The following is a 15,497-nucleotide window of genomic DNA, read 5'->3' as shown; positions in this document are numbered from 1 at the left end:
TTCTTACCTTAATTGGAAACTAAAACAAGTTTTATTTCGACAGATTTGATTAATAACCATTGCTGGTGATAGAATAAGCTTTGGTTTGAAATGAGGGAAATGGCTTGCCTGGCTAGTAGCTGCTCTGAGTTCTAATTGGCTGTGAGTTGCCAGAGACTGCGTGTCCACTGTGTGATCAATCAAAACACATTGATTTTCACCTCCAGGTATTGATGCCAAAATCGAACATAAGGCTCCCTTTACCTGATACTGTTCCACAGAATAGAAATATTGCTGTCAAACTGAAATTTGGTTGGATAGTTTTGTATCAAACTGCAGAAACCAAAGGCACATATGTGAAATGGCTTCTGAAAAATATTTAAAATGTTGTAGTTTAGTGAGAAGACCCTCCAAGTATTCTTTTAGTGAGAAGACCCTCAAAGTAACCTTAGACATGCCATGCTTTCTCGCGACTTACACATACTGGTAACACATGAAATGGCCAAGTTGTACATGGTTAGCTGATTGCACTATAGTAACAAATGTCTTCAAAAATGAACATCTTTGTTGCATACTTCTTGTACTATTACTGGATATGTCCTCATGAAATGTCCTTCTGGTCTATGGTTGTCTGTCCAGTTTTGTATTAACTGAGCCTCAAGTTTGGCTATCACAGGTTGATGAAGATAATCAGTCAGATTATGATGGCATGTGCCACCTCCAGTTATCAAATCTAACCATCACCTGATTATTGGAAGTCCAGGTCCTGCAACAGGCCTCTATGTTTGCTCAGCCTCAGAATGTAAAACAATGAATCAAACAAAAAATTGCCTTTGTTTGTGGGGGTCTGACACTAAGGGACCAGGCGATCAATAGCTTCATCTAATGATGCTAAATACTCAACTACAGATCTTAGGTGGGGGATATTTGAGGCAAGGTTAATCTCGGCTAAACCTTTCTTTTGTATCCCAAACTGATTAGACAGGATCTCTTTGTTGTCCTGTCTTCTATTCTGGAAATGAGGTTTCATTTATATTTATTTGGAAATATTTTCTGCCTTGTTACCTTTTGTGTCTAAATAATGTTTTGTTTGGTTAGTGAATTGTTTAGTTGGAAATCCCCCTGTGGCTTCCTGCTGTTTTGTTCTTCGTTGATCAACACGACTTTCCGCTGATGAGGCCATTTTACAATTGCAACAAGACATCTACCTGATTGTCAAGAAATAAATAATGCAACCTTTTGTAGAACTCCTTTTGCTATCCAGTTTGTTATAGTTTATTCATACCTAGGAAATGCCACAAGCAGTATCAAGCAACACTGAGTGAATGAACAAAATTTGAAAAGAAAGGTCAACAGATGAAATTATTAATGAAAAGGAACAGAGAAACAATGCAAAGAAAGGGAATAACAGAAAAATTAAATCCACACAATCCCAGGCAGACTTAGAGATTGATTTTGGCTTCCACCACCAATATTTGTCTGCTCAGGTAGCAGAGTGTAGTAACAGGCTCTTTGTTCCCCAGCCTTTTCTTTCCCACAGTTAGAAAGACCAGGTTCCATTGACCATGTTACCGATCATAATGGCTCTGCTTTTAAGGCGTCTGTCCGCTCAAGATGGCCAATATTGGGTAGCATTAGTTTTTTAAATTAGTGCGTCCAGCCCACCAGACTGACTGGCTCCATGTCTTGACTTGATGGCCGTGGATAGCCAAGTTAGAAATTACCAGTATTGATAGTAGGCCAAATGGCTTTTTAGATTAGTTCAAGCATTTAGAAGGAACTTTGAAACAATGATGCTGAAGGAAATAATACGATACACTCTTATAACAATGATTAGACTTACATTGACTTGGTGCCATTGTTACCTGAAATCAGAAATTCTCTCTCTTTAATATTGTTTTTTTAAATCACTGTGTTGTGTTAATGTCTGATATATCTCCTCGTCAAATTTCTGGTATTAAAATTTGCGTAAGGTGTATGTTGTTGGCTACCTGGGGCCTGCCTGAGGTGCTAGCATGCCACATCTATCAATTATTCAGCTTCTGCTGGGATGTAATCAACTAAACAGGTGCCTACTCTCCAGCAAATTAAGTGAATAGCAGTTGTTAGGATATTAATATGTTGGAGGTGGTGCCTCTTGCATGACAACCGGTCATGGTGAGGTGGGAGGTCACCAGTCGACCACCTGCTCAAGTCTTTAATCATTGTCTATGCTAACTCAGGTGAAACTAGTTTCCTTTTCTTGTTCATATCTGTCTCACTTGCTCATACATATGGAAATATCCTTGTTTAAGTGTGCCAGATATGTGCTAGATAAAGTTTGAAGCCCTCAACACCATGGTTGAACATAGCTGGACATCGGCTGCGTACTGGATTTGTCAGTTAAGGTGGATAGCGGGGTCGGAAAATAATGAATAAGCAATTCAAAGCCATAGGGAGACATTCTTTTCTGAGGGAGTCAAGTGCATTTATCACAAGTTTTGTTTGGATTGTATTTCTTTCCCTGCAATCGCTTATGTGAGCTTGTGTTTATTATGTTCACAATATAAAAAGTAGGTAGCACACAAATTAATTTGCATCAAATTGTATTTTAGCAATTTTATCAGGCGCTGAGATGTGAGGCTTACTAGCTGTTGTTAATATTATTACTACATGTAAAAACTTTGTCCTTTCAGGCAGAATGAAACGCCCCCTAGATGAAGGTGGAGAAGAGGAGGAAGGGAACTGTGGTGCCCCCAAGCGGCAGAGAGGGGAGGGACCCAAGGTGGATCTGAGAGTGCTCATACAAAGCAAGGTTAGTTGCATTATGATACCCCAGGCAGCTGAGAAACAAAATGATACATGCTAATCTTTCTGTTAATGTACTGATGTGTCGTTTCAAAATTGGCTTATTAGTTTATTGTAGATCATTTCAACATCAGATTAGCATATGTCCTTGTGACCTGGTGATTATTTGCAATAACACTTCAGATGGATAGGGTTTTTTTCTCTGTTAAAAGTCTGAACAAGAACTTATTCATGTGTTAGCTTCTGCTAATCATCTTGTATGTGAGTCATTATAGGGCTGTACAAAAGAACCAGTAGTCAGAGAGCAGCCTTCTATAATGGGGCACGTGCCCAAGTTCGATGAAGAGCTGTTGACCGTGGCCTTTAAGTGGTTAATGTCCACATCAGTCCCCCATGCTGTGCCGTCCATCTCCTTGGGCTATTGTTCACCTGTGTGCCGGTGGAAGATGTCAATGAACAAGCATCCTGTGTCCACTTCTGTCTTGGGGGTGGGACTCGGAACCAGATTAACCCTTAGCACCTGAAGTCTCCAAACAATGCAACAAAGATTAAATCTTTATAATGTAGGAGGTTAATGGTCTATTTATAGGATCTTAATGAATAATTCAGGTAAACTGTTTGCCACAAATTCATTTGGCTGCCATTAGTATTTCACCTGTGCAATGTTGTGAGTTAATCGAGAGCTTTGGGTGTTGCTGATCTGTTGAACAACAATGGCAGTATTGGGGACAATGATTTATTCATGTTGTTGGATTGACCATGTTCCTTACATCGCCTCCATACACTGCCTCAAATATGGCAATAAATCACCATACGGAACTCTCCTTGCTAATGGGGTAGGAATGTTTTTGAGACCAAAGGGACTTGAGTGATTGTCGCTATAATTGTGTTACCATTACAAGAAGCTCAGAACAGCGTAAATTGGATCTTGATGAGATAGTGAAGCAAGCTCTGCATCTGCTGTATTCTTGCTGCAAAACTATTCCTAAGTCATTTTTTATCGATTAGAAAGTTGAAGGAAAATCTGAAGCCACTCTGCAACAATTTCTCAGATGGACATGCTAGACGTGCCACTTATGTTAGTTATTGTCAGATTTTCCTGTAAGATAATATTCAGCATGTATCATCAGTAGTGATGCAGCAAGTCTGAACCCAAGAATATAAGGAAGAAAAGATTATGAGTTTCAGAATCCTAATCTCTTTTCCAACTGTTGAACTGTAGAAGTAGCCTATATCTAATAAGTGATTTCAAGCCAGATGACTCAAGATTCATACAGTCATACAAGGGGGTGGGGTCACAGATGCAGTACATATTTTGGGTTCAGAACCTTATTTGAAATAACACTCTTTACAGTTGCGTGTTATGAATTTTGTCCCCAGTATTTCAAAAGGAAGTTTCTGTTTTCAGAATGCAGGTGCCATTATTGGCAAAGGAGGAGTGAATATCAAACGCCTTCGAAGTGATGTGAGTATTATATGAACAGACTAAGGTTACCCCCCTTGTTACTGTTTTCAATTACTGTAAGAGATAACATATCACATGCACGTCATTATAGCACATGTCAACAGTTTGACTAATACAACAGTTTGAAGTGACAGTACACCAAACCCCTGAAAACTATGTTTTCTGACATATCGTGAAGTTCATAGTACTTCCAACTAAAGCTTTGCAGGCACTGCCTGAGGTGTCCAATTTGTCGCTCAACAGAGTCCACGTCCTCTGCTGTAGCTCTACAGTGATTGTTTTGCTGCAAGTGTATACCTCCAAAGCAGTTAGTTGTCCTTAGGTATCACTAGTTTGTGGATTATTCCCGTTCAATCATATATGTTAAACGAAATTGTTTCATGAAACATAATTGTTTGAACCCTTTAAGATGTTTAACTTTTGTTTGGCTTGGACACTGTTATGCAATAAATTGAAAAAAATAAGTAAATGAAATTCAAAAATGAGATAATCACAAAGAAAACATGTAGATAAAATATTTCTTTTTGAAGGTAATTTTATATATAATACAATGATTTTGGCCCTGTTCCTCCTCTTGCCTGGGGTCCTCATGTTGTTAGGGGCCATCCACTCTGGCCAAATGTAATCAAATAGCCCATTTATAGAGCCCATTTAGAACATTGTGTCATTACCATGCTTCAATTTTTGCTTATTCTTGGATAATGACATGCCTTTTTATTTTCTCAGAATGTGAGTAACAGAATGACTAAGTATGATCCTTGCCCATATATTTTGTGTAGAAGATCTGATAATTATTCTTGTACCCTTCCTTCCTCCTCGCCACCCCAAACTCTCGCCCGCCCGCCCATCAAACAATGGCCTTGACCCTGATTGTCTGAATGTCCTTGACACGGAATCATGGTTCGCCCTCTGAAGTTCAAAGCCACAGTAACGGTACCAGATAGCGACGGTCCGGAACGGTATGCACCCTGTCTACATCAGTTGGTTACACCCGCACAGCCTACTGCCCAGTTTGAGTGGGGTATTCAAGGGGTTGTTGGATTTTGTGGGGGAAAACACTTCCTCTGAACCCTTTATAAGCTCCAGAGTGTGCCCTTGTAATAAAATTGAAATAAGAAGAAAGTTCCTTGGCCAGACTTTTTTTCTGACCTCATAAAATTACCCGAAGTCATGCCTGCCAGCAAAGAATGCCGTGAATTGTTTTGGATTTAAGTTCTTTTATGTGTTGTCATTTGTTTAAAGAAATACAGTTAAAGTACATGAAAAAGTTACAGAAGTTAGCATGGTATGCATATTTAACACATTTTGTTTTGTTTTGAGTTAACAAAATTTTACTCTTCAAGTCCGAGTCCAACATGGAGAATTTAACATCTGGTATTTGTAGATCTTACACATAGCGTGAATGTTGTGTTGTGTCTTGTGTGCATCTCTGACGACCCTGTAACTGTGATCATACTACTGTTGCAGCATTCTCTCCGTCAGCGCAGACCTCGGCACTGTACTGGAGTGTATACTTGATGTCATTCCCAATCTGGAAGAGGTACGCTTTCACCATGACAACGCAATATTGATACTTCACAGGAAAATTAAGTTATTTTTATCACCAGAAATGATTAACAATACAGCCATGTTTGTGTTTTTGTATATTTAATAAGATAAAGTTATATAGAATTAAATTGCAGAAATCTATCAGAACATTAATCTATTAACTGATATGGCAGTGATCACGTTCCAACGCACCTTTATTCTGGATCCTACAATAGTTGACTCAAGGAAATGGTGTCTTGGTTTTTCCTGAAAGCTAAATATGGCTTGTGGACATGCCTGACATTGCCAGTGTGATTCCCGCTGCCAACATTAGCTGTTGCGGAGACAATATAACTCAAGGTTTATGCCTGCACCAGATGGAATAGAAATACTTCCATGATTTTTTGCAGTTGTAACTATCAATGTTGAGCTGACATTGCACTGAAGAAATTCCTTCTTCTTTTTTCATTCCTGGAATTGTAGTGATGATAGAACAATGTGATATGGCATTTATTCACTTCTGCCAGTTTACCTCTTTTGATATATTTTAGCACACTATCCTGTTGTGGCTAATGATAAAAGTCCCATGATTCTTGCAATGTTGTACTTGAAATGGACATTATCATTGCCCAGGTGTGATGTTTATGTTTTGCATTGAACAACTTACTATGTCATGGTGTACTCACGCTGTATATTGTACACCAGTACAAGAATCATGATGACTTGGACTTCGACTGTGAGATGCGGATGCTGGTTCACCAGAGTCAGGCAGGATGCATCATTGGCCGAGCCGGCTTTAAGATCAAAGAACTTAGAGAGGTGGGTCAGCATTCAAAACAGCACCCCACTGTATGCTGAATATTACACTGCTTAGCTTACATTATGTACTTTGTCAAACAAACTTTGCCACTGTGGTTGTAATTAGAAATATTAACTCTTGAGGACCTTCTCAATTTATAACCTTGATTTGTGTCCTCCATCTTTGCTATAACATTTTATGCTGCTCATTGTATATGGGAACCTGTGTCAGTCTTATGCTGATGCCAGTAATCCTGTGGTGACACAATACAGTTATGCTAATATGGACAAGATCATGTTGTCTTTCTCTGTTGTCTTTATTTTGCCTAAATTGTTTCAGAAAACTGGAGCTAACATTAAAGTGTACTCGCAGTGCTGTCCACAGTCCACAGATCGGGTGGTGATGATCTCTGGCAAGCCCAAAATTGTCGTTGGTTGTATTGAGGAGGTGTTTGAAACTCTACAGCAGGTGAGACTGAACTTAACTGTTAGCTTATCTTTATGCATTTCTTTATGCATATAATGTCAAACCTTTCTTCATGTGATAGTACTGATATGTGTAGTTTAAATGGAATAACTTTGTGTATTCACTAAACCTGCATCTAGATCATAAATTTATGTGTTTCAACTCTTCCTAGGCTCCACCTAAAGGGCCCATCCAGCCATACGACCCTCACAATTATGATGAGTTCTTTGCACATGAATATGGTGGCTTCACATCTGCTGAAGGTGGCCGAGGCAAGGGAGGCCCACGGGGAGCTCCTCCTCCCCCACCCAGAGGAAACTTCGGAATGAGAGGTGGAAGGTCAGTCACGACACCATTTATTTTCTAGTGTAGATGGTAAATTTGTATATTCCATTAAATTGCAAAATGTAATTATTTATTTTGGATTTTCACTGAAATAAATATCATTAAATACTTTTTGATTTTCTTTCAGGGGCCGAATGGGGATGAATGATTTTGGTATGGGTGGAGGGATGAACATGGGTTTTGGCCGTGGAGGACGGGGCCGGGGGGGAATGATGGGCCGAGGGGGGATGCGAGGAGGTATGGGTGGTGGTATGGGGGGCATGGGAGGAGGGATGGACAATGACATGAGTGAAATGGGGGGAGGCTCCTTTGGAATGGCGTTTGGACAAGGAACGAGTCGAGGCAGCATGGGAGGACGTGGAGGAATGAGGTATATTGAGTCTTCAGTAATCCATGTTTCTCTTCAGTTGGGATTTATCTCTCTTCATGGAGGTGTACACAAATTTCTAAGATTGTTATCAAGTTAAAGTTAATTATTTATTTATTATTCTAATGATAAATTGGGTTGAATAGTGGTTAAATTTTATAGTGGTGCTCATTACGCCAAAGTCCTTGATTAGATCTCCAACATCGGTACAATGTGTGAAGCCCATTCTTGGGGGCCTCTTCCATGAATAATTCTCGAAATGGGTGTAGTCCCGAACTTGCTGAAATGAAACCTTATCTTCATGTCAGTGATTCTTGCTTTAACATGTTTTTGAATGCATTCCAGGGGGTCTCCAAATGGCAACATGGGCGGCGGTGGAGGGAACATGAACCGTGGAGGCGGAGGTGGCCAGGGGGACTTCTCCTCTCCCAAATCTCTACTTGCTGATGTTGACCAAGGTCAGAACAATTGCTATTACTTCAATATATCTTTATCAATTCACTTACTTCTATTTTCTTTTATCTGTAGGCTTATTACAAGTGAGTTTATTAAAGTATGCAACCAGTTTTATCTCACCTTGGACATTAGGTGTTGTGTGACAGGATGTTCTTCATATTGGAATTATTTTTTTACCCTCACTTGATGTCAAAAAACCTTCCTTGAAATTTCCATTTGCTGATATTAGTCCTGAATAAGTAAGCTGACTTTGTAGAGCATGTGTTGTACTGGACTGCTAATGTATATTGTCTGTATGGCTTTTGTGTCCGCAGGGATGGGAGGAAGCTTCAACCAGGGAGGAGGGATGCATGACTTCGGGGATGATATGGTGAGTTGATGCACCAGTTGTTGTCATGTCAGCAATTTGTGCAGTGGCCTGAACAACTTCATTGACAGATATAGTTATTAATATTCTATTTAAGATAACGATTCAAATGAAAGTGTGTCCCTTGATATCTTCGATGCTTGCTACTTGTACCTTGTGAATATGCTGTGTTTACATTTTTTTATGTTTTACTGTTTATCCTTGTTCCAGGGTGGCATGGGGAACCAGGGGATGATGTTTGATGAAAAAACAAACTCCACACAAGTCACCATTCCAAAAGATGTAAGAATGATAGCTCTCTAAAGCATCAACAGCTTCGAAAAAGGCTCTATGATTTTGTCCTTTTGATAACTATTATTCAAAATGAAAAAGAATAAGAAATCACATGTTATGCTACTCAAAAGAAGTTGAAGAACACCCGGTTCTTTCATATTAGTATAGTTGACTTGTCATTATAAATTTTTATGCAGAATAATAATTCTACCAGAAAATGTTATGGAGACATATTGTTTATTTTCAAATTTCTATCATGGCAGAAATGAGCGGAGAATGACACTTCTTTCTTCATGTGTTTCAGATGGCTGGTGCAATCATTGGCAAAGGTGGTAGTCGCATCATGGATATTCGCCGCCAGTCAAATGCTCAGATCGTGATTGATGAGGCCCTACCAGGCTCCAATGACCGAATCATCACTATTACAGGAACCCCCGACCAGATACAAAACGCTCAGTACTTGCTGCAGATGAGGTGAGCCTTTACAAATACTAAGCTTGTATAACCAGTACCTAACAATATAGTCAAGCTAGTCAGTCTCACAAGTAGAGCAGGCCAAAAAAAGCATTCATTGATTATCAATTTGTTTTCAAAATTTTGAGACACAAAAATGAAATTATTAATAATTTCCTTTTTGATTTTTTGATTTCCTATTTATGGAATATAGATCTATTTACTTCAAAGGAATTGAATCATTTCAGACAGATATGCAACACTAAATGAAAGCTTTCTAATTCTCTACTTGTTGAGACTGTATCTTGTACTGTGATAGACAAGTAGATGCTTGACTCTTGACTCCTACCATGTCTGATAACATCTCTCCCCTGCTAGTGGATTAACTCAGGAATCTTGTCAGGTGCTCAGATTAACATTGGTTTGTGATAGCGTAAAAATCTTGCTGCGACTTTGCATGGTTCCCTTAAGGCATGGATCTAACAATTTGAGTTCACTAATATGCCCTAACTTGTAACACCTGACATAGTGGAACTGGTTTCTTGTGCTGCTTGTAACTGCTTGTTGGGTAGTTTTGATACATCAACTAAGTTTTATTCTCTTCCTATGGCTTGGAAAATTCAATCTTTACAATGTTCTTCTAAGTCCCGGGATATCGTTTGTTAATTGAAGGTGTTGGGGAATTTCTACTACCATGGAGTGTTTGCAATTGTAATTAGTTATGGTGTTGGCTAGATGCTTGTCTAATTGCCTGATCTGCAACTGATACTTACCACCTGGTGATGGATGCTTGCTACCATTAACTCTCAGTCTTAGTCTGGAAGACTAGTGATTTTGTTGTTGTACATACCTAACAATAAATCACATTCTTCTCTGACTAAGGTTGTGCCTAACAGCCTGCTGCCTTGACCCTAACCTAGCATGACATTCACACTGGATGACCTAGGTCACTATGACCCTTCAAGTCTTGTTTCATATTAACATTCTTAGCATGGAGATGGGTTTTTTGCTTGATTTCATACAGAAACTGGTATATTGGACTTCAGGATCTAATTTTGTTAAGAGTGATGTTTCTTCATTGTGTGTTTCTCAGTGCTAGGACACTGAGGTGAAGATTGTCGTGGTAGGTCATGTTACAGTCAGAGTTGGAACGCGAAAGTTTACAGTTGTGTAGGTGTAATACTTTTATCTGTGATCAGATTCAGTGGAGTGGTTTGTTTATTGGTTAGTTAAAGCACTTTGAGAACTCTGCAAATTGTGATCCTATGTTTTGAGATGCGCTTGTGAATCACATACAAGTAATAAAGAAGTTTGCTGATGATTTCCAAACAAGTTTACATAATGGAATTTTGGGTATTGAAAAAAGCTGTAGTGTTAAGGAAGTTACTTCTGTTTCCTTGATTTGTTATATATTTTTGGTCTTTATCAAGAACCTTCTCTTCACTTACATTTTATTGCTGATCTGTTGTCAAACTATTGACCATATTTGTCCCTTCATCAAACTGAAGTGAAAAGTTTAAAGGAAAAGATCAGTATTTATTGAACAATCTACCTAGAAAAGTACATTTGGATACATTGTGTTGGCATGGTAGTTTGTGTGCATGATCTATGTACCCTTTTATTCTAATTTCAAAGAACCTTTACATAATATATTCTTCAGTTATATACAGTGGAAGGATAACAATTTGTCCTAACTTGTGTAACTTTGTGGTTTTGGTGTGTGGCAGTTCAATAGGCCACTCCTGTTTGTCTTAAGCATATTTACTTACAAAATGACTCTTTCTTTAGTATTTTCTGTCTTCTGAACCTTTTGTTCTTATTCTAAAACATGATACCTATCCTATCTAATACATCAACAGCGATTCATTTTGTCATATTTATTGTTCTTGTAATCTGTAATTATTTCATCTGGATTATTTTTCACTTGTTTGATCATGATCTGAAGTCATCTTTCTAGATGTGTTTTCCAAATGTTTATATTTAATGCCAAATGACATAAAGTATTTTGTGCTAGGTTGTGTTAATGTTGTATGTCTTTGTGCTGACTGTTGGTATACTGAGACTGTGTGTTTCTAATCATCAGACTGAGAGGACAGATGCAACAAGCAGGGGGGTGAGTACAGCATCAGGTCCTTCATTTCACAACCGTGTAGTCCGCTCAGCGCTCCATCATTACTCCCTGGCCAACAAGCTAGTTTGCATGTCATCACAAGATGGTCAAAAGTTTGACAAGCTTGTGTGTTGTCTGTCTCTCTCACTGTTATCTACACTGTGTAAGGTGGGGCCTCCTTCTGCAGTGCTTCCATTCTGGTGTCATGCATGAGGTCTTGTCAAAACTGCTGACATGTCGTGATAGTAATGGGCCCAAGCTAAAGTTGCTGGATATGAAGCTAAGTTTGATGATCAGATCCTGATTCCTGTTCAGGAACTCTTTCCTTGTCTGAGGAGCCAGGAACTCTTTCCTTGTCTGAGGAGCCAGGATCTCTTTCCTTGTCTGAGGAGCCAGGATCTCTTTCCTTGTCTGAGGAGCCAGGATCTCTTTCATTGTCTGAGGAGCTTAGATCTCTTTCATTGTCTGAGGAGCTTTGCTATCCTTCATTTTTTCGCCCACATTCTTTCAAAAATTCCTTTGAAAAAAATTATTGTTATAAAATTACCAGCATTTCATTGTATATTTCTGGTCTGCTGTCATAGCTTGTAGCATATCCATTGCATGTGTACTACTGCATTATTTTGTCCATGTCAGTTTACAATAAATTCAAAAAAAAATGTTTAATTATCATATATCTGTGAGAAGAATTTTGAAACTGTTTCAGTATTTTTTTTATTGAATACTGCCATTATCTGCACTTTGCTTAATTAGACACCTGAATATGTCTGCATTATCGTGAACTCCAGAAGAAAGTCTCTTTCATAATTAGAAGTAGTTCTTGTCGTTGAGCATGTTGAGTGATAAAAATATTTAGTAGAATTTAATTTATTTTCAGTGTGAAGAAGTACTCAGGGAAGTACTAGGAGATGTATGTGACTTTGGGGGATCATCTACTTGGACCAGTCGGCTCTGTCTCATCTAGATAGCTCATGCTGACAGTGCTTGCACAACCAAGGGGAAATAACTGTAGGCAGCTTGTCACATAGCACGTACTGTAGGCAGGACACTGAGCGCTGACTGTGGAGAGACTCTTCTCACTGCAGCGGACGGGGAGATTCCACGACACATGCCTTTTGTATATTTGTATTCAACTACTGCACTTTTGATAGGGCAATAACTGTTGGTTCTTCACTGACCTGTCACTGGAAATGAGCTTAACATTCAAATCTTTTACAATGAAATCATGACAATTCATAAAGAATAATGTTTTAAGCATTCATTGTCACCTGTTAATGACAAGCCACGCTTCATGTATGTGTTCATTTTGTTATGACCTAGATGAACAAACTTAGCTTGAGAAGTCTGTTCCACGTAGCTCAACATCTCACAAACTACATTCAAGAAATCTCGTATTAAAAGTGCATTTTGGTAATAAATACAAGTGACTATTTTTTTATCTCCCTTTCATCTCATGTTTGTATCAGATGTTCTATGTTTTATTTCACAAATTTCATACTCATTTTTCACTTGCAACCACATAGGTTGTGTTTGTTTTATTATTTAACACAAGATACATCATTGTAATTATTTTTAGGTTCTGTTGATGCAGCATGTTTGTGTAGGTCGGACATGGGGGTCCGAGCGGGTCATTTTATCATTGTATTGTCATTGTTTTAAAATGTAAAACATGTTGAAATAATATGTTATTATTATAATAAACAGTTCAGTTCTATATTTGTGTTTGTTGTATTCATGCAGCTTTTCAAAACATGGTCAGCCTTAACAATTCAGTGTTTTAACAGTACGCCCCTGTAGCCAACATACAAGCCTAGTCCTGCAAATCTTTGGTCTCGAAAGAAAATTGAATAGTTAAAGATGCAGAATCAGTTGAGAAACAATTATTAGCAAAGACTTATTCGACTCTGCTTCTCAACTATAGTCAGATTTGCCAAATGATATTATTGTTAGCATTGCTAAGAAGATCTTATAATGTTTGAGAGATTAGCCTATCCTGAAATGATACAGGCTATTGCAAGAGTGCATAAATATTGCTTTTTGAAAACGGATCCATAATACAATGATTAATCAGCACATGAGTAGGCATGTCATGAATCGATTAATTGTGACACCCCTAGTATGTTGGTTAATATACTGTAATATACAGTTATGTATATCAGAGGTTCACCATTACTCCTGTACAGTTTAGCTTAGACCAGTTTTAGGTGTGGTGTGAAGGCACAGAGCGACCACTTGGTAGTCTATCATGCACAGTATGTACAGACCTTGTTGCTTCAAGATGCTGAGACGATGCTGGAAACAGGTCAGACATGAAGTTAATTGTTGTCAATGGTGGTCTCATCCTTGATTGACTTCAGTGGTCTTTGTGATGGATGGACTTGGGAGTGATAGGATGTATTTGTTCCAACAAGTCTTTTCTTTATCACTTGCCTGTAAAGTAACTTAGCTAACTGTTTCCAGAATGAGATACTGTAAAAAATAACATCCTTACCTTTTTGTACTAATGAGGTAATATTTCAAGTGAGCACCCATGCTAAACACACACAACAGATGTGTTTGTTATGATCTGGACTAGATGAGATGTTTGAGATGACTCGGTTAAAGATCTTTACATGTTGACGTCACTTCATCGCAAGTTGGTTAATGAGGAGTGGTTTCCTCATATGGTTTCCGTGGGTTGGATGACCTAATTTGATCCATGCTAAGAAAACAGTATGTGGCATTCACAAATACCCTTGGTAAAACTATTTATCGAAATCTAGTGCCAAGTGCAAAATAAGAGATTTTATTATTGTTTCTTCGAAATATGGTCCCTACTTCAGGACATGTGAATGTATCCATTTTCCACTGATAGGTGTGAATCTAGTCACATTGTTCGGTCCAGACTTTATTATTTACAGACTCACGTCATATAGCAAGATTATTGCTGAGTGCGGCATTACACAACAAACAAACAAAACATTATACAAAAGATTATTCTGATATGTTTGTTATGTGAATACCATTGTTATTGGTTATTAGAATGAATTTATTGTCATGCACAGGTAAACACCTAAGTTCAAGAGAAATTTAGAATCAGTCTGTTTATGTGCAATTTGGTGTTCATATTGATGAGTGGGTGAATAACATCTTTGAGAGGCATTTAGAAGTTGGAGTACTAAGTAAGGATAAGATATATGGATAAACAACTTTTTTGTTACAATTTGCAACGTTCTGGTGTAGGTTAACACCATTTGCTTGATAATGGTATAAGAACCTACACCAAAATTTCGCTCCTAATTGTAATGAAGAAGTTGTTCATCCATATATATTTATCGTTATTGAGAGAGTGCATGTTGTCTTACATCACTGTCAAAGTTGGGCAAGGCAAACCAGTTGTTAATGCATGAAGATCGCCATCAGAGTACAAATATACAATCATCTGAGTCACATAGTAACCACCACCACCACCTCATTACTGGGTGGGGCATGACAGCCCAGTCATCTTAGGTACCACAATTTGCTGTGCAGAGTTGCACCGGTGTCATGGGTTCACCAAAGTGTTAATTGTCCAAGACCTGCTTTACTTTGGGCTTCTCACATCTAACTAAGAAAGCATTAAACTCATTCAGTCTCACTGTTTTCACTGGGCTCTAAGTGTGGAGTGCTGGCACCTATTATTCCCCATGTACACTAGAGATATTGTGGACAATGTGATCAGATATTCAATATACCTTGGTCTCCTTGGTCTAGTGGTAGAGCGTCCGCCCGGAGAGCGGAAGGTCCGGGGTTCAATCCCTGGCCACGTCATACCTAAAGACGTTAAAAGATGTTACCCTGTCTGGCGCTCAGCATTAAGGGGCTAAAACAAGGACTGGTCGGCACGGAGTCAGTCTGAGAGGGGTATTCATGTTAAAATTGGGGCATGATATCTCAGTGGGCTAGCACTATAAATCGGCATCAGTCCGGACTAGTTCAAGCATCCACACAAACACATGTACATGCACGTCGCTATATAAGTGCAATAATCTTGGACGCAACGTTAAACCCCATTTCACCTCACCAATATACCATTTTCAACGTACCCCACACAGTTTAGTTTTAGGTGAGTGAGGGAATGTTTGT

At 38.6% G+C, this 15,497-nt stretch overlaps 1 protein-coding gene across 4 annotated transcripts in view; it reads left to right on the top strand.

The window, feature by feature from the left end:
* The window catches only part of LOC139446082 (heterogeneous nuclear ribonucleoprotein K-like), a 56,506-nt gene extending 43,399 nt beyond the window's left edge, over positions 1-13,107 (top strand). For 3 of the 4 annotated variants that reach the window (XM_071227396.1, XM_071227474.1, XM_071227626.1), the window contains 14 exons: positions 2,655-2,773; positions 4,175-4,231; positions 5,147-5,190; positions 5,699-5,771; positions 6,464-6,577; positions 6,897-7,025; positions 7,195-7,361; positions 7,495-7,737; positions 8,080-8,192; positions 8,505-8,560; positions 8,768-8,839; positions 9,135-9,304; positions 11,367-11,396; positions 12,271-13,107. In XM_071227396.1, the coding sequence (XP_071083497.1) occupies positions 2,655-2,773; positions 4,175-4,231; positions 5,147-5,190; positions 5,699-5,771; positions 6,464-6,577; positions 6,897-7,025; positions 7,195-7,361; positions 7,495-7,737; positions 8,080-8,192; positions 8,505-8,560; positions 8,768-8,839; positions 9,135-9,304; positions 11,367-11,396; positions 12,271-12,298 (1,415 nt within the window). In that variant the 3' untranslated portion in view covers positions 12,299-13,107. Of the gene's footprint in view, positions 1-2,654; positions 2,774-4,174; positions 4,232-5,146; positions 5,191-5,698; positions 5,772-6,463; positions 6,578-6,896; positions 7,026-7,194; positions 7,362-7,494; positions 7,738-8,079; positions 8,193-8,504; positions 8,561-8,767; positions 8,840-9,134; positions 9,305-11,366; positions 11,397-12,252 lie in introns of all 4 variants that reach the window. The other variant, XM_071227550.1, reaches the window with a different exon arrangement.
* The last annotated feature ends 2,390 nt before the right edge of the window (positions 13,108-15,497 follow it).

The sequence above is a fragment of the Haliotis cracherodii genome, unplaced genomic scaffold, assembly GCF_022045235.1.
Source record: "Haliotis cracherodii isolate W230 unplaced genomic scaffold, xgHalCrac1.p SCAF_1, whole genome shotgun sequence".
Taxonomy (NCBI): domain Eukaryota; kingdom Metazoa; phylum Mollusca; class Gastropoda; order Lepetellida; family Haliotidae; genus Haliotis; species Haliotis cracherodii.
The sequence above is the reverse complement of the archived record's forward strand: the minus strand, read 5'-3'. Positions and strand labels throughout refer to the sequence as shown.